Below are 25,981 nucleotides of genomic sequence, written 5' to 3'. Positions count from 1 at the left end.
AAAGACAGGCTTATGTTTTAATTAAGTAACGCTCATTAACAGGTGCAAAAGTCCAAACACCTACCACAAATGCATGGTTCCACTCTTTAACCAGCCATGAGTGCCACTTCATTCTACAGGGACTGGGATGTCTCCATCTGTACTGCTGTGGTTTTATCTTTGAGGGGTTTAAGGTTTAGCCTTACGTTCAGGAGGCTATGATGGGGCACCACCCGCAAGCATGCCCCTTCACAGCCCACTACCCTTTTACTGTCTTGTAGTGATTTACTCCTGCACCAGAGTACTCAAAGGCTAGGATTCCTGCTTTCTGGGACTTATGTATTCATTCTCATACAGAGTCCAAACTCTCTAACGCCTCAGCACCCAGAAGAAGGGCAGACCTAATTCAGGCAGGCCTCCTCTTCTAAATTCAGGAATCCTACCACCTCCCCCTAGGTCTGTGTAATAACTCAGGTAGGCTTACACTGTTGGTATTGAAGAGTCCCACATGTCTTATCTTGGGGTCTGCTTTAATAATTCAGTCCTTCCAGTCCTGCACTGGGAAAGCTGAGCAGGTAACAATTCTCCTACTGTTTTTAGGAGCTCCTCTAAATAACCCTTGCAGCAGGAATTTTGCACACACAGCAGAAGACTGACACAATGAGAAAAGGGCAAGGCAACCTGGGACTCTAGGCATGCCCTGATACAGACCACTCCCCTACATCATAGCTCCACCTCTGCAGCCCCACTCTTGTACCACATTCAACCTCCAAGTGAGCAAGTGACACCTCTCAGAGCTATTGTTTCAGGCTGTCTGCAGATTCAGGCAGTCATCACTTTGTTGACCGTTTCAAAGTTTTCTTTATAATGATCCTGGCTGGAAATGGTCATTTAAAAATAAAAAGATATATATACACAGATGTAATTGCATGACTTCAGTAAGCTGGGGCTCTAGGCATTAGCCTATAGAACCTATGCTTTAATGCAGCACAGAGTAAAACAAAAAATTTCAAACACTGGGTCAGTTTACAAATGTTAACCATCACAGCTAATAAGTGACATGTGGTCTGCTTGCCTGTTAATTCAGCCCATCTGTAAAGGCAGAATGATTGATAATGAAAATGTTTTGCTGTTAATTACTCTATTGTTAAACCAATCACTGAATAACAACAGTTTATTCTTGTTCATTTATATTTCTATTATGGGAGTCCAGATGCCCCCCATCAGGTCTCGTTGTGCTAGGTGCTGTACAAACACATACAAAGACATAGTCCCTGTCCCAAAAAGCTTACAGTCTAGGAAGCAGATAAGCAAAGTTACTGATTAGCATTTTTTAAACACACTTGTCTTTATCTTTCCTGAAATTAGAAAAAGGCCCTTCGGGAGAAATGGCTCTTGGATGGTCTGAGTGCTCTCACTCCAAAAGAGCAAGAAAATATGCAAAAGCACAATAAGAAAGACCAAGAATGGACCAACGAGCTGGAACAAAGCATCCTCAGGTACAGCACAAATTTGTTGTGGCCCTCTGTAGTCATTAAAATGATTCATTCTTAAAAGCATGAAGAAAAGGAGAGGTCCCACCCTCCATTGTTACAGGTAAAATGAAGTATCAGCTAAGGCTAATAATTTGCAGTGTTTTATTAAATTCCAAGGGTGCAAGACAGTCTTTAATATATTCTAAGGGCTCCTACAACTATCAGAAGTATAGCATGTGGGTTTGAAAGTCATTATTCCTCAAATCTATACAATACCCCTAAAGGATTTGTTTTTCTGACTCCAAATTCACTATTCCCTGTACTCTACAGAGGCAAGCACCAGCATGTGGTTTTTGCTCAGAGATGCCAGCAGCTGAATGAATATTTTAGTAAGTCAGATAATGCACACTTAAAATTAAGATAACCAATAAGTTCTTAATTTTAGCTAAAGAACATGTAGCCTTCAAAACTTGACCCCTTGCAAAGCATTCCACATCACAGTATAGTACCTCTAAGTCATGTAAGCATTCGTGTCCTGTGATTATCTCCAGTCATGCTTTCACTCATAACCTATAGTGTTAAGCACGTCCTAAATTTAATCCTCAGAACCCTCCTGCAGAGTCCTTCTTTTACCCTTTTGCTACCACGTCATACCAGTGTTTCTACAAATCTCACAGCTTGGCTCTCCACCACATATAGCTATTTTAAAGCTGCATAAACAGATTCAGACATGGTGGACCTATTGGATCACAGGCATGTTCTTCAGGATTGTTAGCTGCATTCACTACTTCTTGACGGCTGTGGGGTTTGTACTGTACACATGTTGTCACTCCTCTGTGGCTAGCAGTACCGACATTTGCCGAGTGAGGACTACAGCAAAGATGAAGAGCTGTTTCTTTAGATCCACAAAATTGCCTTGTCCCTGGAGCCTTGATGAAGCTTCTTCCTACCTTATTTTAATTTAACAGCATCTTCATCTGGAGAGTCCTCTTCCCCAGCTCTCCTCTTCCGCCCACTCCTTTGGCTAAATTGTCGTCAAGATTATCTCCTATCCACCTCCTCTCTACTTCTTGTCTTATTGGTACAAGTGATATTTATTTGCTGATGGGCTGCACTGCTGTGCCAGCTTGTGTCCCATAATTAGACTGATTCCTTCCGTGAAGCACTTTTCTCAAGGGGAATCACTTTTTGAGTACATCAGTGGAATGCTTTGTTGTGGTGACAAGGGTATAGCTGCCTCGCTGGTTGTAATTATGAAGACCCAGGTAAAATGCATCAGTGTATTCCACTGACAATGTGATTTTCAAATATTGCTCACACACACACACACACACACACACAGAGGGAAGGATAGGCTCAGGACCAAGCAGAGGACACACAGCATGCTATGAGCTGCTCTCCTACTGTTAAAGCCCCAAGGAATCCTGTTTCTCGGATATACCAGGAGGAGACTTTTTCCAAGGCTTGCTGACTTTCAGGAGGAATGGGGCATCTAACTCCACTTTGAGCCTTTGGGAAGAGAAGAAAAAAAACAAAAAACAAACCCCAACCTAGCCTCCCCAGCAATTTTTTAAAATGCTATTTTTAAAGCCATAGAATCAGGTCAAGACTGTTCGTGTTTTTCCTTTCTCCTCCCTGCAGCAGTCCTCTACACTGTTTCAAATTCATTCAGTGGCACCTAAATAAAGAACAATGCCCTTATCCTGCAGCTCTGTGAATAGTAGTAGAGCTAAATTGAGAGTTATTGAACTCCTGACAGATTAAATGCCTTGGAAACCCAGGCACCCCAGCGGGAAAGTACTGTAACTCCAGAGTATAAATCCAATTTGTCACCTGATGAAGGTACCTTAAGTGTTCTCAGTGCCTGAGTCATAGTATCTGGCAGGTCTCATGGCAACAGTTGCTGCAGGTCTCCTGCATCCTGTCAATAGAGAGGACTTAGAATGAGCATCAAAATAACTCCTACAGTATTAGCTCAAAGCTTACAGCAAGTTTTTAAATCCTTATAATAAATGGTCAGACTATTGCATTTAAAAAAAAAAAAAGACACTACATTCTTAAAATTGACTTAACCAGGTTTCTAATAAGGTTAAATCCTATTAGAATCACCTGTGTAGTGATGATATTTTTGTATCTCTTACGATGCTTAATTCCTAAGGACTGTTAAGGATGTTGCAGGATCTCATTACAGAGTACATACTGTCCTTGGATGCTGCCTTTATTCAAAATATAGCCATTATTTCCTCCTGGACAGGAGGTTGTATACACTGATCGTACACTTTCTTTTGCACCATATGGAACCTTTCTATTTCATCTCACTTGTCATTGTTCTTACTATAAAGTCAACATACTGTAAAGGAGAGAACCACTCCCCTCCAAAAAACACCCAAAACAGAACTAAATACTTCTTTGTATTTCAGGGAGGTGGATTAGAATCAGAGCCCCTACTTTTCATTCCAGGTTGAATACAAAAGTAGACCAGGGGTAAAAATTTCAGAAGTGCCTAAGTGACTTAGGCTCCAAAGTCCCATTTTCAAAAAAGTTACTTAGGCACATAGATGCAGGTAGGCTCTTAGTGAGATTTTCAGAAGTACCTAGGCATCTAATTCCTATTTACTTCAATAGGAGTTAAGCACCTAGATACTTCTGAAAATCCCACTAAGTGCCTATCTGCATCTTTAAATGCCTATAATTTAAAAATATGGCCATTAAGCTCCAAGGTCAATTAGGCACTTTTTTGCATTCTAGATCATATTTTTACCAAAGCCTAGTTTGTGATTCTGTTCAGATGTAGCCAAAGCTTTACAGCAACAATAATTCTCATGAGGTTTGGCCCAGAGATGTTGAAAAAAAAATCTCACTGCTGGCAAGCTTTCTACCATTTGGAAATAAAACTGCATAAAACCAGCTCATAGATATAAGTGTCATCTAATCCATAATCTAGATGTAATTCAACCTTGAACCTGAGCCTAAGCATAACCCTCCAACACTGATCCAAAGACTTTCTTGTCCCTAGCCCATCTCTGATAGTTTTCCATTAGTTTTATATGCAGAAAACAATCAAATAGCTTAGTTACAGAATACAAATATCCATTAAATTCCTAGTGGAATTTTAGCCTGAGAGTTTTTAATTATTTCCACTCTATCTTCACTGAAGATCTATTTGAAAATCCTTTCCCCAAACACACAGTGTTTTCCCGTATACCGGGAAGCCAATTTTTTAAAAGCTAACTTCTATTTCTGTGCCTGTACATTTCAGGTTCGAGCAACTGTAAAAGCAAATTTGAGCCTTCAGTTGTTTACAGGCATGATTAACATGCCGTGGGTGTCTAAGCACCTGACTGTGACCACAAATCAGTTATTTAGATTGCAAAATTATTTCAGTTGCTCCCACAGTCATTTACAAATGCAAAATCAGAAGCTTAGTTAAACTCAGGATGAAAATTTCATCTGAAATGTCCACTGCCCCGCAACATTAAAAGCTTCCTCTCTTCATATTAGTCTACTTCATTTTGCTATTCATGAATAGTGGAACCCAGAACTGTTGCTGATTTTGTATGTACCCTTGTGGCAGGTGACCTTTTGCAGTGCGATATGGACATTTTCTCAGCTCTGTGCTATTATTATTTGCGTCATCTACTTAATTTTGTTGCCCAGCTAACTTCTCCTTCCCTTTGACCTTTCTTTGCAAGCACTCTTAGATCATTTTCTCCTCCAGATGATTTCCACTTCTTGATGCACATACAAAATATCCTAGCTTTAACTGAAGTGCAAAGAGAGCCTGACACAAATGGCATGAGTATAAAACTGCCAAGGGAAATGCAACACAGAGACAGTCACTGTACTCTTCTTAAAGTGAGAAGATCTAGTTATGATGTAATGCTACTTAAATAGAAATGAGTGTCAGTAAATATCACTTAGTTTTGGTTTTGAATGTGCTGTGTTTGAACGAATGTAGAAAGGAATCAGTGCTATTACTCAGCAAAAATATCTCCCAAAAGATATAAGCGAAGTCAAGTGTAGAAGAAATCACACACACAGCTCTTTCACATAACTCACATTCTTTAAGCTAACACATTTGGCAGCCAAAGAACTACATTTAGAACCATTGTAAAATACTGCGGGGGACGCCCAGAGCTCTGAGCCATTGTGTTTTCTCTCTGCCTCAGGAGGAGTGGGTTTTGCTCGAGATTAGAGTGTGTGTCAGCTCCCACCCTGCCCCCATAATGTGTCTTCCTCACTAGCCATCTCAACACTCTTCCAATCTTCACATGCCTAGCAGGCAAAAGTTAGTGAACTCCAGCTCCAGAGCTCCTCAGAGATGTCTTTCTTCAATGCACAGCCCCATCACTGCACATTCACTGAAAATACTACATTTGTTGCTCCTTTAAACCGTCAATACATTTCAGCTCATTAATGTAGCTGGTATTTGACACTCTTATTTCAGTCACAGCACTGAACTGGTTTATAGTAAAGGTAAAACAAGATTCCACAGAAAGCCATAGGTTTAAGTGATACCAAGTACTAGGAATAAAGGTAAAAAGGTTTACAAACAAACAATGGTAAGAATACACTTTCTAAAGGGCACAGACTTAATTTAGCAAGCTGTAGTCTTCATTTAAGGTAGCTTCCCCACTAATATTCCTTTTCCAGCAATAGCTGATTAGCTCATAACCAGGCCCTGGCTTTCCTTGTCTCCTCAAGTGAATGATAGTCTTTGTGTGTGTCCTTATATCTCAAAGTCTGCCTTTCTTTCCAGGGTCAAATTGATCCCTTGGGGTTCAGTCTGCTGTCTCCTCCAGGAGACCAACTGCATCTTGATTAAGGTGTCCCCTGGTGTATTCCAATGTGATGGGTCCTGCTGCCATTTTACAATGCAACTGTCCCTATAGCAATTCCCCATGCCAAATGACTGGGAATTGTCCTTCCTTTTGTTTACCACATACGTAAATTACAATCCCATCATCATTGATCAACCCTGCTTTGTTTGTATTCAACTCCTGGGCAGACATGTTTTCTACTTTGTTCAGATACAGACTTTACAAGCTAATATCAGAAGCCATCCACACTCAGCCTTGGCACATACATTTCACAATGATATCATTGACCAGTCTGTTGTAACTTGCCAAAGGATACCTCACAAGGCATATTTTGTATAAATATTTATTGCAATAGTGTGTAGGGTGTGAATACAAAGGTACCTAGTGAGTCACACCCAGGTCTGACATAATGCAATTTAATTCCCAGAGAACTTAAAAGACAAGAAACAGGAATCAAGCTGAAATGAGTAACACTCCAGGAAGTACAAAGGTATAATGAGATGGTGTTAGCTGTTGAAAGCATGATCTGAATATCATCAAATTCTAATACCACAAAATAGTTGGGGTTTGATCAAACTGAAACAAGCTAAAACTCCATGCAGAGCAAAACATAGCATAAAAGCATTAAAATCTTTGCAAGTGAAAGCCTCACCATCTTAGTGCTGATCTATAGATGGCCTTGTGTGGGTGTGCCAAAGAGGAGAGAAAGTGTAAGAAACTCCCATCATTTCACCACACCTGCTAGGTGTAGTTCAGCTGTCTGCGCACAGGAACACAAAATATAGTGACCTCCTAGCACTAACCAGGCCAGAATGGGTGTGGCTATGGTCCAACCTTCCCGTACACTGGTAAGTGCTTGCAGGTGAGCACAGTTATACCTTTTTAAAAGATATAGCAAGACCTACTCCTGATCAGACTTCCCAGGCCCTTTGTTCTGTATTATACAGGTGTAATAGCTCTGTCTACCATTGGCGGAGATCTAGATATGCTTTAAAGGTTTTCAGGACCTTAATATACAAGAAACACCTAACTATTTACATGAGCACCTCACAATCATTAATGGATTTTATCCGCAATACCTGTGAGAGGTAGGGAGCCATTATCCCCATTTACAGATGGAGAATTGAAGCATGGGGTAGATTAAGGCCCAGACCACAAAAAGATGTAGGCACCTTACTCCTATTGAAATCAATGGGAGTTAGGCCCCTAAATACCTTTAAGGATCTGGGCCTAAGTGTCTTGCCCAAGATCACATAGGAAGTCAGCGTGTGAGCAGGGAGTTGAACCTAAGTCTTACAAATCTTAGTGTAATGTCCGTTCCAATAGCCCACCTTCCTACCACGAAAAGCTCACGAAAGCTCATGCTCAAATAAATTGGTTAGTCTCTAAGGTGCCACAAGTACTCCTTTTCTTTTTGCTTCCTACCACTGTGCTATAACTGCCTATCCAACAGCTCTGAAAGAGAAGACAGATACACTGCTCATGTGCACACTTGCCACTGAGTAACACTATATTATTGAAAATCCCAGAGAAAGAATTTTACTGTTCATCTGAATGTCAAACTGGAGAGTGGCTGTCACATGTACTACCAAGGGGTGAGTTATTCTGTGCTTCTTTCTTTCTCACTCTTTTTAAAGAAAAACATGTAAATTCCTTTAAGGAATTTCTTTAGCTCCTGGTTTCTTTCTGCAGTTGCAGGCAGATTTCATAGTGAATGCATGCATCTTTCCCTCTCATCCCACTACGGGGCCTCCAGTTTGAACCATTTCTTTTTTGGAGTGCCCAGTAGGTCCCTTCCAGGGTTAATTTGTACCTGTTGATCATCCAGTACACAAGCAGGATTTCTGCTTTTTTAGATAAAAGAGAGAGTTCCGTTCTTTGTATCAATACTGAACAATTAACAGTGACCTGAGCCAAAACTGCAGGCGAGTAGTTCAACACTCAGGTTACAAGCCGGAATAGCATTCACAGTATCTATCCCATAATACTCTGTTTACATGGTAGAGGTTACAGGGCATAAAGCCACACATTCTCAGCTGAGGGTGCAAACTGGCTGCAGAATCAGGTAGACATATTTTGTCACTTAACTGGACAGCTTGGTTGCAAAAACCGTTCATTCTCGGTAGAATTAGTTGCTAGACAACTTATTTAAAAAAGATTACAAATAACAACATGTTACCAAGCACCATCCAGGCAGTTGGGAATATCCAGTATACTCCCAATTATCCAAATAGCAATGGGAATATGGATTTTATTCAGATACTCAGGAATTTGGATCATTGAGAGGGCAGGAGCCATTCAGCAGCTGAGTGGCCTCCCCTGCAGCCTGGGGCTTATCCTCTGCCTTTTCCTCACCGTCCTGACCAGGGGTTTCTGCTCTGCCCACCAGGACTGCAGTCTTCTCTGCACCTTGCACCTGCAGGGATTGGGTGTCCCCAGCCTGGTGGCAGCCAGGAAGCCCTCTGCAACTCTGCTGTAATGGCCCCACTTACTCATTCCTGTGACAGTGGTCTGCCACAGGAGCCATTGAGCAGCAGTGTGGCTCCCCTGCCACAGAGTCTAGTCCTCCTCTTTGCAGTCCTGGCCCAGGGTCTCTGATTAATTATTTGAACCTCTGCATTATCCAAATCCATCCCTTGTCCCCAAGCATGAGATACCTGCCTTCTGCAGCATGCATCTCATGCTGCAGGACAAGGAAGGGGCCCAGATAAGGGGAGGTTCGGATAATAGGGTTTTGGAAAAATAGAAGCTGTAATTTATGAAGGGAAGTTATGGCTAGATGGAGCCCAGAGCTGCTAAAATGTTGGCCCTCCCCGAACTGACTTTTCCTCTCTTTCTGGTATCCTCCAGCCAGACTCTTGTCTTTCTTCCACTCCTGCCTGGGTCCTTGATCTTTCTTCCAGGTGAGGCAGAGCTGCCTCTCCCTGCAAGCAGCAGCAATCAGCTGTGTGCTGTACTGTTTCCTGAGTCAGTCACTGCTCTGATTGGGCACTCTCTGACTTGAAGTCCCAGTTCCAAAGATCCTGCCTTAATCTACTGATGGAAATGGGAAACTGCCTTGAGCCGTGAATGTTACTCAAGGGCAGATGGACAAATACCCACACCAGGTATTTAATATCAGTAGATATGCCCAGCTTCCCTACACCTGAAACCTGTACAAAGCAGTGAAAACCTCCAAAGATAAGTACCCCATAGCAGCCAAATTCCTCTCACAGCATATGTATTTTTAAAAAAATAAACACTAAGAATGGGAAATAGTTAAATATCAGAACTTTTTTTCCCCCAAATAGAACATTTAAACATTTCTAAATCAGATTTAAAAAAAATAAATTACAAAAAGCTATTCTGGCACAATTTTCAGCCTCTCCAGCTATGCACGTGACACATGCAGCACAGGGCTTTTGCAAGAATGCATCCCTACAAGCTTCAATGTGCAAATGTATAAGATTCTTTGCAAACTGACCCTAAAAGTTTTATACATAAACATGAAATGATAGAAACAAGTGCAAAAGCAATTATTTTAGATCCAGATCACTGAAGTCAAGGGGAATCTTTCGATGAATCCAGTGGAAATGTACCTATGGATTTAGCTTAGGACCATAATTACTGTTCTCTGCTGTGGGCTTCAGTAACATATAGAGGGCTGGTGAGAAAACAAGCCTTCCTTTTCACAGAAAATTACAAAGTTTCAAAACCTTCATGACAACGTTTTCCTCAACTCCAATCCCTTTCTGTGAAACATTTCAGTTTTGACAAAACAGCATTTTTGATGGTAAAAAGTTGTGCTGAAGCATTTTTGACCAGCTGTAACATACAGTTCTGCATAACAACAACAAAAGAGAGAGGGAGGGAGAAAAGAATTGTGATTCCCTATAGATATACAGGATGTACAGAGAGGCCACACACAACTAGTAAGAAGACAGGGTGAAATCCAGCGTAGACTAAGAGATGAATTCTTTCAGTTGGGTATCAATGTGCCTCTTCTGTAACAATAAAGGCTTTAAAAGCTCTCAGACAGCCAACATGTCTGGCAGGGAGGCTATTTTGGGTTAGTACTATTGAAATCTGGAAGGGAGATAGTAGGATCTCCAGTAATGGATACACTGTCTTATTAATACCCAAATTTAGTTTACTAAATATTCGTGGAATATTGCAAAACACAGTGGTATTTTAGGTTTATGCTTGCATTGTATCTAATCTGCTTACAGAGGCCTTTGGTTACAGCCAGGCATGACCCAAGACACTTTCCTTTAATAAATGGGTCCCTTAAAATTACCTTCTTGTTATAGAACACCTAACCCAAGTGAGAAGAAGGTTCAGAAAGGGGATGTCATTAATATCCCGCTGACATATATCCTGCTTATTGAAGCTGACAAGCTTCTCTTGCAAACTGGCTGCAATTATGAGGACATTACCTTGTACACTTGAGGCCCTGCCTCAGCAAGCACAATAAATGTTGTTCAGCTTTCCGTGCTGCCTGTCCTTGGTGCATTGAATCAGCATTTCTGGGCGTATTACTGTTCTTCTGAAAAAGAGAGACTTCCAGAGATGTGGAGCCAGCACTTCTTCCACAGAGCAGGATGTATAGCAATGTTGAGTTATAATGGTAAAGGGCATATGGCAGGAAGGAGGATTTTAGAGACCATTGATAGCCGGGACATGGCTTTATGACTCCATCTATTTAAAACTGGTCAATGTTGTAAAGTTGTGGAAGGTACACATCCAGTTCTCTACTTGGACTAAGGTGTGCCACATCTAAAACCCCATCATCACAGTACTTTGCATTTATGCATCACCCTTCCTTTCACAATTAATCAAGCCTCATGCAGTAACATGCCTGGGAGTCAGGTATTGTTACACCCTGTTCGTGGATTGTAAAGTGAGAGACAGAGATGGGGGGAGGGTAAATGTTCATATATATGTGCACTTGTGGACACACATACAGAGGAGCAAGTGTTAGACCATTCATCCCCCAAACCCCTTGTCACAACTGTAAATCAGTTGTACTTGGTCCCAAACAAATGAAAGTGAAAGAAGTAAAGCTTTAATCCCAGACTTTGTAGAAGTTTTTTGTACATGGGTGGCTTTGTTTTTGCCAGATACACAATTAACACTGGTTGGAAGGATTTGTGCTAGTATAATACTATCATCAACACAATTATGATTTGTAACAACAATTGTTTTCTAAATTGAAATAATTACACTGAAGAAAGATAATGAGATAACTTTATTGGTTTACTTTAGTCCTACAAAGTGAACTTTAGGTATTTGTAGCTGTGTTTTAAAACTCAAAGAAGTGCTCATAATCCCAGTTCCACTGTGTGCCAGCTACAAGGAACAAATGCAATTTTATCTCCAAGGGCAGCAGTTTAGCTCTCTTATCTTCCTCCACTCTTTTGGAGCTCTCTTCTGCCACACTTACTCACACAGAGTAGCACCTTACTCCACAAGAAGTCCAACTGAAATCATTGCCGCTATTTATGTAGTAAGGCACTAATCCACATTATGTAAAAATTGTCTGAATCTGGCCCCTTAATTATAATCTTGTAAATTGCTTATAACTTTCCTACCCACCAAGCAATCAAATCGCTCTGCTTGTTCTAGACATGGGAGAATGGTGATCCAGAACAAAGAAGTGAGCAAATAAACACATTCACCCCAGTCTGTGAACTGGCCTAATATGTTAAGTCATTGTTATATGGGGAGGTGAACACCATTTTAGTTGTGATAATGCTTGATAATGAGAGAGTTTAGTTGAAGGTGAAGAAATCCTTTAGGGGCCTGCCCCCTTCCCCCGCCTCTTCTAAACAAGTTAATAAAGAAACTTTACCAGAGTGCCTTAATCTGCTTATTTTCAAAGTATCCTCTGAAGAGATCTGTGACAAACAGGCATATTCTGATTTCATACCTTCCTAAATCAAGAGCAAATCAGTTTCATCAGTGTAAAAATGGTGTAAGTGTGAGAGGAATCAGGCCCATCGGTGTCTCTATAGGAAATATACTGAAAGCATAATTGCATTTTAATACCTATTCTTTAAATATTGTTATATAAAATATGTTATACTTGCAGACTTGAGAAAGAAATTGAAGCTCTGGAAAAAGAAGAGATGAAAATCTCAGTTAATGAACAGGCAATTTTAAAGAAGCTTAAATCAGTTGAGAGAACAGCAGAAGATATCTTAAAGGTTGGTGTTACAACACTTCGGAAAACAGGATTCTTTACTAAAATCTATTTGTTATAATAATGAATTAAAGAGGAATTGAATGGATCATGGGACTGATAATGAGATACGGGGTATTTCGCCTCATTAGTTCAAATCTAACATAGAAGAGTGACCAAAAGATTACACTACCCAATGGCTACATGATCTATATGGAAAGAGTTTGGTGGTTTCAGCCCATTACTCTATGGAAAAAATATCTACAGCACATCACGAAATCACACTCTGCAATTGGCAGCTTTGCAGGCAATCTCAGCAGAGAGGGCAAGGAATGAATAACGAGCATGGACACTGAGCTACCTAAACCCTTGAGGTGGTCACTCCAAGCAACTATATTGTGACAACTAGTTTGTCTCTCTAGTATCCTGGGACTGACAGGGCTACAGCTCTACTATGTTGTTCACCTGTCATAGAGCCTAAGTGCACTTACAATAAAAATTGTATGGTACCATTAATCATTAGTCAGCTACGCTGGCAAAATGTCAACAGCATTTTTTAAAACCCTCTTGTCTCCCTCTTGAAATAAAAGAGAAGCCTTAACCCATAACTTCAGGAAAACCCTAGCTTTAAACAGATTTTCAGCAATATGCCTGAAAGTCAACAAACTTGGGGCCAGAGTGCACAACACTTGCTCATGCAAATAGACTCACTGACTTCAATGAGATTACTCACAGCCACAATTGCCTGGTGGCTTTGTCAGCTCCAGGGAGAAAAGTAATTCCTGAAGTGAGGGCCCTCCACTAAGAACACCCCGTCCTCTACACTCCAGAAGTACTATGGGTTGTTCTCTAGTGCCACGTGAAACTGTGAGAGAGAGGCCATCAGGAGCCAGACTCTAAGGGGATAGATAAAGCATGCTGGCAGAGTGGAGTGGGAAAGCTTGCCCCACCACTGCAACTGTCCTGTTGAGAAGTTGTTTTCATTTCCAGGTATCTTCCAGTTCAAACTGAGCTACACAGAAAGTTAAGGAGTTGTGCAGTAGAAAAGTCTCTGTGTTTTGAGTTAATTTCTTAAAACTGAAATAATCACATATCACATTTTGTTGCTCTTTCTTCATAGTCTGTGAAGGCAGCTAAAGCAGGAATTCAAGAAGGTATGTTCAACAGAAGCATTTTATATTAAATTTTTTTTTAAATGTTTGTTGCATGAAGCCAATGAAAAGTACTGTGGATCTCCCATTTATTTATTTTTAACAGAGCCAGTGGACTACATATATACCAATATACCCGACCTTCCAAAATCCTTCAGACCTTCTGCACTGAAAAGGGCCGGACAGGCAGGAACTGAGGATGATGAGGAAAACAGAAGAGGTACAGATTGGTAGTAACTTTAGAAAGAGTGCAGATTTGTAATGGTTCATAAGAATCTTAAAAAATTAAAGCTAACTTATTTAGGGAAAGGATCGAGAGACTACAGATAATAGGCATAATTCTCTTCTTACTTACACACAGGTTACAGCCATGTTAGTCTGTATTCGCAAAAAGAAAAGGAGTACTTGTGGCACCTTAGAGACTAACCAGTTTATTTGAGCATAAGCTTTCGAGAGCTACAGCGAAAGCTTATGCTCAAATAAACTGGTTAGTCTCTAAGGTGCCACAAGTACTCCTTTTCTTTTTACTTACACACAAAAACTCCATTGTAGTCAGTTGAGTGGCACTGCTGTATAACTGGTGTACCATTGAGAATGAGGCCCCATGTTTTCTAGCACTTTCATCCAGCACTGACTTACTGTACTTGAGGTAACCCCTATCTGGTTCTGATAGTAGTCCACATAATGCATTTTCCATGAGCAATTATGCCTGCTGAGTAACCCAAATCTAACCATCCCCTGACCTCCACAAAGCTTCCTGTCTCCCACTGTTTAAGACCAAGACTCTACTCCTGCATAGTATTACACTCCCTCAATTCCCATTGACTCCCACTGCTCGGCACCTTGTAGGAGCTGGCCTCAAGTTTAACCTGGCTTTCTCATTTGGTGTTGCATATTAGAGCCTCAAACAGCTGATTTTCTATCAGAGATGAGTCCCAACCAAAATATTATTTCTTAATATCTTCAAACTTTGAGGAGGACAGCAGGGGATAAAGTGGGGGTTCAATCTCAGAACCCAGACCTGGATTCAAGTGACAAGGTTGACCATTTTTGCTATTCTATGCTGAACCAAAAGCTTAAATCTTAGTGCATGCCTCATTCTTTGGTGCCTTAGACTCAGGATCCAAATTCTGTGGCACAGGACAACAATCTCTGCTGAAAATTGGACTATGAGATTTGACAGTTTATCCAAACCACCTATCATAAGGATAAGATCTAAATATTTGTTGCAGCTACTATGTTATCACTGTTAAGTTCTTATTTCTCTTAACAGCATTGTTTGCCATGGAAATTAAAGTTGAGAAAGACATGAAGACTGGGGAAAGCACAGTTTTGTCTACCATACCTCTTCCGTCTGATGAGTTTAAAAGTACAGGAGTAAAAGTCTATGATGACGGTAGGAAGTCAGTCTATGCAACGTGGTCCAACGGCAGCGTAACACACAATGGCATAGATGAGCTTGCACCTGTTGAGGTGGAAGATCTTTTAAGAAAAGCAACTGAAAAAAATGCTAAATCTCCTACAGAGTATCATGAGCCTGTGTACGCAAACCAGTTTTATAGGCCAACAACTCCCCAGAAAGACAAATTAGTTCCTGGGCCAAATTTGGAAGACACTGTTAAAAAAGAGACTAATGAACTTGGCAATCATCAAAATGAATCTTTCTATAACAAAGGCAACAGGCAACATAATGAAGAAAATGGTTTTGATCCTCCCAAAGTAACACTGCCAAAGTCTCCCTCTCCAGGGTCTCAGCAAAAAGAGGGAAAGGTACACATTAATCCAAAAAACAGGATAATACATAATGACAAAAGAGGAGTTCTACAAAAGGATTTGGAACCCTATCAGAAGACAAGAGAGAGTCATTGTGAGGCAATGTTTATGAACTCAGAGGATACCAGTGAAAAGTCTCCTGTAACTCAGGATGCTGATGAAGACATTAGGTACAGCATTGTTCAAGCTGTGCCATGTTATGTGGATGATACAGAACCTGTTACAATGATTTTCATGGGTTATCAGCATGTAGATGATTATGAAGAAGCAGCAGCAAACAAAAACTTGTCCAGATATGATGGAATTATCCATGCGGAACTGGTTGTCATTGATGATGATGATGATGAAGATGACAGCAAATCTGAGAGACCATCGTATCATCCTGTAGGCCATTACAGTCAAGTTTACCAGCCACCCAACAAACAAATAGCAGAAGTTCCACAGAGGATCCCGGAGGACAACCTAGGTGGAAACATGAATAAATCATCCCACAAAAATTCCATATCACTGGAAGAACAAGAAGAAAGTTTGAGCTCTATGTACCATACTCATCTTGATGGCCAGCTATCTGGAGACGGTACAGAGGATCCCTCTTTAACAGGTAATAAAAAAGGAAAATCATGTCACTGCTGTTCACTCATGTAACAACTGATTGCATCACTCTTTTTTCCAACTAACAATCCTTTTCACTTTCCCATTCTTCTGCTGTCTTATGGACAATTACACAATTATTGGTCAATGTCTTTACTCTTTTTATTTGTTAACATATGCTAATCTGAATTTTTAGTACTGTGGAATGCTTTTTTCACCTTCAGCAATGCTCTAGTTGGCATATTTTGAAATAATGATCATTTTGAAAATTAATTTCCAAAAACCTATTTCCATAATGTTCAGAGATTAAAAAAAATGAAACAGAAATTTAACACTCTTGATTCTTCTAGAAATGCCCATTTAAAATACTACTTTTGACATATGATGTATGAGAATACATTCACTTTGCTTCTGGGTGACTAATAGCATTGCTTCTTACACTATGTATCTCCTTATTGGGACATATCTGTGCCTGTGTTCTAACTACTTCCTGTATAATCTAATTTATGCCTTAAATTAGAAAGACTGTTTAGCAAGCAGCTTTACATTCTTCTTGGATCAATTTTGCCTACCTTGCCTTGACTATGTTTATGCAAATTAATGTATTTTCTAGCCTGATTTATTTAGATATTTTTATAGTTTTTAAAATATGACAAAATGCCATTTTCCTGTCTGTATATTAACTTCAGTCTGTCTGTATTGTCTGTCTTTATTTATTAAAATACCTTACTTTTTTCTAATCTGTTAACATATACAGTCTTGCACTCTTTCTTGGTGTACAATTTTATAAAAATGTTAAAAAGAAATCCTCAAATAGCAATAGTTGTCTATCAAAGTAAGCGAATATGTTTTATATTTATACTATAATTTAGCTATCAGTGAAATATATCTAAAGAATAAGAGGAGCATGTTTCAATCAACTGGTAAAGATTATATTACGTTTAAAAGAAAAAGACATCATCATAATATAACTCAAATGTATTCAATTGCATCCTGATCCTGTACCCCTCCCACCCTCCAAAATTCCCAGTAGTTTTGATTGCAGAAGACATGCAAGATTGGACCTTAGCTAACAATCCACTGGTGATCTAGCAATAGTTAGAATGTTAGGAAAGGAGTAGCAATTTAAATGTAAATATCTCCACAGGACATGGATACTTCATTGTAGCAAGCTAGCAATTTCAAGTAACATTGCCTGAGTATCACTGTACTTGGAGAAGCTTCTGCATAGCTATTGTGAAAGGATGCATTCACTTATTTCATGTTGGCATGGTGCGGTCATGCACCATGCAGCCAGAAATTTTAAAGTTTACTTTTCTTTCATTTTCAGAAGCTGAATTTCTTTTGGCAGATAGAAATACACTCACAGGCTGGTCCTGCCTCATTTTAACAGTAAACTAACAATTATTTCAGTGGGAATAAGGCAAGCCTTAAATGTAGTTCTTTTAAACCATTTTTATCTTTGCCTAATTCCACTGATTTAAAATTTGTATAAGAGAGAGGAGAAACAGGTCATTGGATGTAATCCTGGCCCCATAGACATCAATAGGAGTTTTGTCACGGACTTCACTGGGGACAGAATTTCACCCCCTATGTGAAATACTATCTCTAACAGCGTATTTTTAAGTTCCCAGTGGAACATGGAACAGGGCCACATCCCTCTCCTTCCCCCATCTTTTTGTCACCACCCCTTGCCCTATTAGATGGTGGAAAAAGCCAGGAAATGACTAATTGTTCCATACAGCCTTGTAGTCATACTGGTAGTTCTAAAAAGGAAACAAAACCAGGAAAACCTCTTATATCCAAAGTAACAATGTATTACAAAGGGCTATTGCTTAGAGAAAGAAAAAAAACTGTTTACAAATCAATAATTCGCTCAAATCCAACTACCAAGTTCATCCTGGTAACTCCACTGAAATCCATGGAGTTACCCCACGGATGAATCTGGCACATTACCGTTAATTGTTCTCGCATTGCAAGCTCCTGTTTTGGGTCAGATGCTACAGTGTGGAAAGAGAGGAAAACAATCAACTAGGCACTTGAGGGCTGAGGAGTCAATGGTAGCATGTGCACACGAAGAACATGTATCAGGGACTCTGCTAAAAATGAAGGGGAAGTGGATGGCAAATAAGACTAGGGAACAGATATCTTATGGCAAAATTAATTTGAGAAGAATCTCCAGAGTAAATTGCTGTAGAGGTTAACGGTAGTAAGGGACAGCTCGGAGGCACATGAGCCATGTTCTCTGCCTATGTATTTGGGGATCCATGGGTTTGAACCAATTTCCTGCACATCCCCCCCGCCCCATGCAGTACTAGAATTGCAGAACAGACCCCTCCCCTTTCCACATGGCAACCATACTTGCCTCCCTCTGAGAATGGTGGTGTACTCATGACCCCAATCTACAGTTACAGTCTACTGCTTCCATAGGGTCTAGCCCCAGGATTACAACTTCTATTTTTTTTAAAAAAAATTCATTTTCTTCATTTAATTTCCGGCATGTGAATTTGGCTCATGCAAACATTTGTAGCGATTTAAAAAAATTAATTGCAAATAATTGCACTGTTAAATAATAGAATACCATTTATTTAAATATTTGTGGATGTTTTCTACATTTTCAAATATATTGATTTCCAACTACAACACAGAATACAAAGTGTACAGTGCTCACTTTATATTTCTGATTACAAATATTTGCACTGTAAAAAGTAGTATTTTTCAATTCACTTAATACAAGTACTGTAGAACAATCGCTTTATCATGAAAGTTGAACTTACAAATGTAGAATTATGTACAAAAAATTACTACACTCAGAAACAAAACAATGTAAAACTTTAGAGCCTACAAGTCCACTCAGTCCTATTTCTTGTTCAGCCAATTGCTCAAATAAGTTTGTTTACATTTGCAGGAGTTAATGCTACCCGCTTCTTGTTCGCAATATCACCTGAAAGTGAGAACAGGCATTTACATGGCACTGTTGTAGCGGGCGTAGCAAGATATTTACATGCCAGATGCACTAAAGATTCATATGTCCCTTCAAGCTTCAACCACTATTCCAAAGGAATTGCGTCCAGGCTGATAATGGATTCTGCTCGATAACAATCCAAAGCAGTGCGGACCAATGCATGTTCATTTTCATCATCTGAATCAGATGGCACCAGCAGAAGATTGATTTTCTTTTTTGGTGGTTTGGGGTCTGTAGTTTCCGCATCAGAGTGTTGCTCTTTTAAGACTTCTGAAAGCATGCACCACACCTTATCCATCTCAGATTTTGGAAGGCAATTCAGATTCTTAAATCTTGGGTCGAGTGCTGTAGTTATTTTTAGAAATCTCACATTGGTACCTTCTTTGCGTTTGGTCAATTCTGCAGTGAAAGTGTTCTTAAAACAAACAACGTACCAAGTCATCATCCGCGACTACTAAAACATGAAATATATGGCAGAATGCAGATTAAAACAGAGCCGGAGACATACAATTCTCCCCCTAAGGAGTTCAGTCACAAATTTAATGAATGGATTTTTTTTATTATTTTAAAAACGAGCATCATCAGCATGAAAGCATGTCCTCTGGAATGGCAGCCAAAGCACAAAGGGGTATACTAATGTTTAGCATATCTGGCACATAAATACCTTGCAATGCCGGCTACAAAAGTCCCATGTGAACACCTGTTCTCACTGTCTAGTGACATTGTAAATAAGAAGTTGGCAGCAGCAGCATCTCCCATAAATGTAATCAAACTTGTTTCGCTTAGTGATTGGCTGAACAAGAAGTAGGACTGAGTGGACTTGTAGGCGCTAAAGTTTTCCATTGTTTTGTTTGAATGCAGTTATGTAACAGCAAAAGAAAAACCCAGAACCCACATTTGTAAGTTGCACTTTCACAATAAAGAGGTTGCACTACAGTACTTGTATGAGGTAAATTGAAAATAATCTTTTATCATTTTACAGTACAAATATTTGTAATAAAAAATATAAAGTGAGCAGTGTATACTTTGTATTATGTGTTGTAATTGAACTCAGTATATTTGAAAATGTAGAAAAACATCCAAAATTTTAATAAATTTCAATTGGTATTCTACTGTTTAACAGTGCAATTAATCACAATTAATTTTTTGGAGTTAATAGTGAGTTATCTGCAATTAATCAACAGCCCTAGTTTAAACTAAACCAGTAAGTGAAGGCTATAAACAAAGAGTTTAGTTTAATTACTCACATTTTCTTTTAAACTTGTCACCTATCCAAATCAAGAATCATACAGCTGTTCGCTCTGCATTAAATTAACATTAAAGAAAAAAAATTAATAAGCTTTGAAATTTAGCCCAGCTATCTTCTAAAAGTGTTAATGGATTCATTCTCTGTACTTTGTCTATGCTGTGAAATTACCAGCACTAATCCTTTCTACTAATTTCTTTCTATAATACTAAAATAATGCTTAGTCTGTTGGATCTAACTATTCGGGGTAAGTACATTCTTCCTTATTCTAAACAAGGAGATTTTGATTCAGAAGCAGAAAGCTAATCATACTATTCACTGAGGTTTTTCTGTTCTCTTTTCTATCCACAGCTCTGAGGATGAGAATGGCAAAGCTGGGGAAAAAGATGATTTAACAGCTGGAATGACATGGAACTCACATTTAGGCTTTATTAATCAAAAGAGAATAAAGTTAAGGCTTCCTTTATCCCTGTTTTTCCGGACTTTGTGTTTTGCTTATTCTAAAATATAAGTGTGTATTACATATTACACATATGCAGCCCTGTCCCTCTGCAGAAATCCAGTGACTTCACTAGGATTCCTCCCAGACATAAGGGGGCATCTGCATGGATAAACAGTGCAAATCAAATCCTGGAGTCCTTACACCTAAATAAAACTACTACTGACATCAATAGGAAATTTTCCTACATAAGAACTGTCAACTTTGGCCCTATACGAGCATACTGATATATACCTACACCCACGTGCTCTCACACACACACACAATAATAGTTGCCATGAATACAGCACGGATAAGCAATTAAACACCCCTTGAGGAAATTCCAGTCTTCAATTTTTCAGACACATGCACACACTTGAAAGTGAACTAACCCAATTGAAGATGCTGTTGCAATGTATTTCTAGTGAAAGTTTATTAAGTTAATGTAAAAAAGAAAAAAGCAGCGATTTAAGGTAGAAATATGATGAAATGTAAATATGCAGAGAGATTCCCATAGCATAAATAGATGTCGCTCCACTGGACGCTGATGGATTGGTAGCAACTGACAACAGCTGAGGACTTGGCTCAAAAATGTTGTAGTCAATAATTACAGTTCAGGTTGTAGCTTCCTAGCAGGAGGCTCTTTCAAGTCAGCTGTGCCCCCGCAGGGATGTAAAAGCAAATCCAAATTCTTCCTCATTAGATGGTAACGGTCTGTCACCATGCTGGCTGTGGGTGGGCGTTCTATAACTGTACTCCTACATATGGGCAGTGAGCAGGCAATAGCTAGTGCTAAATCTGATGCTAGACTTAGGTGCAACTCACACAAAGCACCCCATTGTGCTTGGCAAGCCCAGCTCTGCTTTTTTAGCTCCCCTGCTGCCCCACATGCAGTGAGCCATCATCATACCCGACACAAACACCTTTTGAGAGATACACATGGGTGCTTAAAAGGTAGGGCTGCAAAATCTCAAATGTTAGAACTTGGCCAAATGCAAGAAAATGAACAAATAAAACTAAATAAGGTTTATGCTGTCGTGTGGCAGTTCTTTTCCACTTGCATTGTTTTCTCTCTCCTTCCATCTTTAGTAATCTTACATTCTCCTATTTTTTTTGCTTTTCCCTTTTGTCCGTTTTCTCCTTCTAATCTGACCACCCCAGCTCTCCTAGTACCACACTCTCTCTCTCTCAGGCATTTTCATCCTAAGAAGATGGAGTCCCTTCCTTTCTCCTCCTGTGCTGGGAGACTCCTTGGTTCCTTTTCACCTCACATTCACCATCCCCGAAAAGTTCTGGGATAAGGAAGTTGGAAGTCAGAGGCATGGGTGTGTAGGAGAAGGGGATGGGATTGGCTTCACTTTAAATCTGGAGAAGTTTAACTTAGTGTTACAGCTGGGATAAGTTTGCTTACTAAGACAACTTCATCCATGCAGGACCAGTCCAAATGCTAGTGGGGGTGCTGAGTATACCCATGGTTAAGCAGGGGTAGAATCCTCAACAGGCTGACATGCAATGAGAGAGAGGTTCTATGACTGACTACAGGACCCCTCCAGGCCTCATGCATCCCCTCTCAAAGGATAAGAGTGGGAAAAAAGGACCAGCAGCAGTAGATTTCGCCCCTACCCACAAGCAGACAGACAGCCTTCACAGAGCTCACTGTGGCCCAGGACCACAGACTCAGCAAGGCCTGAATTCTGGTAGGGCCTAAAGATCCACTCTTAAGTCTTCTCCTGGAAGGAAAAGAAATACTCTCTTTGCAGCAAGAGAAAGGATGGAACATTTCCTAAAGTAATGCCGCCCGTGCATATTAAGCAAATTAGGAGGCTAGGAGCCATTTGATGATGTATCTGACTCTGTATATTAAGTATTGTAATTTAAGTATTTTTCCACAATGTAAGGAAAATGCTCAAGTATTAATGCCCAATTTAAATATATTTCAGACAATCCAAATCGATCAACAGAACATAAACATTGCTTGAATTCATGAGAAATGCGTGGTACGATGCCTCAGTCACAGGCTTCCTGTGTTGCCACAGCTGCGGGAAATATGCTGCCCCCACACCTTCAATACCTCTGGCCAGACTCTCCTTAGCAAAACAATCACCGGCATTAGTTTTTCAGTCGTAGCATCGTTTTTACAGTGACTTATCTCCTCCCCATCTCAGCACAGAAGAGCTCAGTGCATCACAAAACTGAAGGGCAGCAGGACGGGGGGCATTAAAAGACGACTGGGATTTTCCTTGCTATGGGGGGGGAGATGAGGGAGGAGAATCATACACAGGATCATGTACATAGCTTCCCCAGCAGCATTAAATAAAAACTTTTGGAACTTAACCCTAGTGAAGTTGTACAGGTGAAAATAGAAGCTCTGTCAAGCTGTCGCAGTCAGTTCAACCATGACCTCTTAAGTAAATACCAGTTTCACTACATGTATCTGTGAAATACATTCAGTTTATTCACTCGCTTATCTAATATTCTGATATAGTTCTCATAGGCTCCTTTAGGATAAGTTTCTTTTTATTGACCCGCTTTAGTACATATCTCCCATACCTAGGCCCCCCCATCTACAGTTCTAAAAATTGGGGAGGGGAAAAAAAAACCCCACACCCAACAACCTGTACAAGCTCCCGCTGCATACAATATTAAAGTTCTGTTGAACAGTTTTCATAGTCAAGAGAATTGACAGTCTCCACCACCTTTATAGCATCACTTGTGTGTATTTTCACCACTTCATTTTTCCTCTAAAGTAGATCAGGGTGAAACACTGCTTCAGCAATAGGACTTTTGCATTAAGGAGCGAACTGTGGCCCTATTGACTTTATTGGCCCAGGAGGTGCATTTACACTGCGCCTCGGAATGCTTCGTTTCCTCTCTGGGAATATTGGAGGGTGACAGAACTTCAGCATGTCAGAAGAAATGACTTGTAACTAAAGCACCGATCCTTAAACCCTAACTCATGGGAGCAGTTCTGTTAACATCAATGACACAGTGTAAGTGGAGCCAGAATAGGGCTTTAAAGGAGAAATGCACTAGCATAATGGAACTATTCATGTGACTAATTACATCTTGTGCCACAAAGAGTTGGAAGGAAGGGGTCCTGCTCACCTTCTCATTGGAGTAGTCCCACTGAAATCTATTGGGTTCCACACAGGAGTAAGGAAGCAGGATTTGATGCTGGTAGTAAAGTAATGTAGTTCATGTTTGATGTAATGACTGGCATGGAGGAAGTAAAAAAATCAGTATGCCTAATTCTATGCTCCCTTACACAGGCAAAATTCCCCTGGACTTCAGCTGGGAGTTTTGACTGTGCCATGATCAATTAGTTATAATTTTGATTGAATGTAATTTAATAGCAAGATATAGCCGTAGAACGAGACAGCCCAACAATAATTCACCCGCCTTTATTTAAAGCTAGATTACCAAATGATTGGAAAGGAATACTAATAGCACTCAATGGCTCTGGAAATAAACCTGCTGCCAGGGCCATCTGTTCTGCTGCTGCCATGGGATGGTCCATTAGTCTTTAAACAGAGTTATAACACCTGAGCAGTGTTTTGTACTCCTCCCTGTGCTGAGCCTGGTCCAACACCCATTGTCATTAATTCAGAAACTACTATCTTCACTGGGTTTCAGAGTAACAGCCGTGTTAGTCTGTATTCACAAAAAGAAAAGGAGTATTTGTGGCACCTTAGAGACTAACCAATTTATTTGAGCATAAGCTTTCATGGGTAAAAACCCACTTCTTCAGATGCATGGAGTGAAAATTACAGATACAAGCATAAATATACTGACACACTTAGAGAAGGGAGTTACCTTACAAGTGGAGAACCAGTGTTGACAAGGCCAATTCAGTCAGGGTGGATGTGGTCCACTCCCAATAATTGATGAGGTGTCAATACCAAGAGGGGGAAAATTGCTTTTGTAGTGAGCCAGCCACTCCCAGTCCCTATTCAAACCCAAATTGATGGGGGGCTGTTAAGTTTGCAAATTAATTGTAGCTCTGCAGTTTCTCTTTGAAGTCTGTTTTTGAAGTTTTTTTTCCTTGAAGGATAGCTACTTTTAAATCTGTTATTGAATGTCCAGGGAGATTGAAGTGTTCTCCTGCTGGCTTTTGTATGTTACCTTTCCTGATGTCTGATTTGTGTCCATTTATTCTTTTACGTAGAGACTGTCTGGTTTGGTCAATGTACATGGTAGAGGGGCATTGCTGGCATCATGGCATATATCACATTAATAGATGTGCAGGTGAATGAGCCCCTGATGGTATGGCTGGTGTGGTTGGGTCCTCTGATGGTGGCACTAGAGTAGATATGGGGACACAGTAGGCAACGGGTTTGTTACAGGGATTGGTTCCTGGGTTAGTATTTCTGTGGTGTGGTGTGTAGTTGCTGGTGAGTATTTGCTTCAGGTTGGGGGGCTGTCTGTAAGCGAGGACTGGCCTGCCTCCCAAGGTCTGTGAGAGTGAGGGCAACGGGTTTGTTACAGGGATTGGTTCCTGGGTTAGTATTTCTGTGGTGTGGTGTGTAGTTGCTGGTGAGTATTTGCTTCAGGTTCACTGGGTGTTGGTTAGGCCCATTGTGCAGAGACTTTAAATAAGGCGCACCAAGTGATAAATGTTAACAGAATGATCCAGTGATTTTTTTCCCCCCTTTTGAGATGAGGAGGTTAGTCTCACTATCATGAGCAGCAATCCCTAGAAACCTTTTTGGGGAAGGCCAGTAGTGCAAGAGATTATTAAACAAAGAAACAGACCTTTAAGGTTTAAAAGTTGAATAGGTTTTCTTTTGTAGGAAGGAATCGTACACAATATTTTTAATTTAGAAAATAAAATTCATAATTGTACGAAAGTGGTGTCAGAGAAAAGCAGCAGCAGATCAAAGGAGAATTTTCTAAATTAAGCTATTCTCTTGCTTTTATTTTGAAGTGTCTTTATCCCACTAAAAAGACAAGAGACAAACTTTAATTTCAAAGTACTTATATTAATGTTTAAAAAAAAAATCAAGAATGTGTTCACATTTCCATGACAGAATAGACAATGTTTGAGGTATCAGAGTACACAGCACATACAGCTATCAGTGTAAAAGCCATACAAAAGAACTCAACACTGATAATTAAACAAGAATAAAAACCCGGTGAAACATCTGGTTTGACAGGTTTTTCTTCTGTAAAGAAATACATTTATATGCAGAGTCCCTAGCGACTTTAGAACTGATCTGGTCATATGACAGTAGGGTAGCAGTGTTTCCAAAGCTCCCGAGACTGGAAATCCCCATATTCCATTGCAATTTAGTCCCATACTCACATCCCAGTATAGTTCCTGCTATTTCTTTCCTTCTGTATCCA

General features: G+C 40.0%; 1 protein-coding gene across 2 annotated transcripts in view; it reads left to right on the top strand.

Annotated features, from left to right (window-relative positions):
* Window positions 1-20,626, top strand: part of PALMD (palmdelphin) — a 39,670-nt gene extending 19,044 nt beyond the window's left edge. For both annotated transcript variants that reach the window (XM_048860124.2, XM_048860123.2), the window contains 6 exons: window positions 1,348-1,478; window positions 12,345-12,459; window positions 13,555-13,588; window positions 13,692-13,805; window positions 14,859-15,959; window positions 20,512-20,626. In XM_048860124.2, the coding sequence (XP_048716081.1) occupies window positions 1,348-1,478; window positions 12,345-12,459; window positions 13,555-13,588; window positions 13,692-13,805; window positions 14,859-15,959; window positions 20,512-20,555 (1,539 nt within the window). In that variant the 3' untranslated portion in view covers window positions 20,556-20,626. The remainder of the gene's footprint in view (window positions 1-1,347; window positions 1,479-12,344; window positions 12,460-13,554; window positions 13,589-13,691; window positions 13,806-14,858; window positions 15,960-20,511) is intronic.
* Window positions 20,627-25,981: the final 5,355 nt, after the last annotated feature.

Source organism: Caretta caretta, chromosome 8, assembly GCF_965140235.1.
Source record: "Caretta caretta isolate rCarCar2 chromosome 8, rCarCar1.hap1, whole genome shotgun sequence".
Taxonomy (NCBI): Eukaryota; Metazoa; Chordata; order Testudines; family Cheloniidae; genus Caretta; species Caretta caretta.
This window is presented reverse-complemented; position numbering and strand designations above follow the sequence as displayed.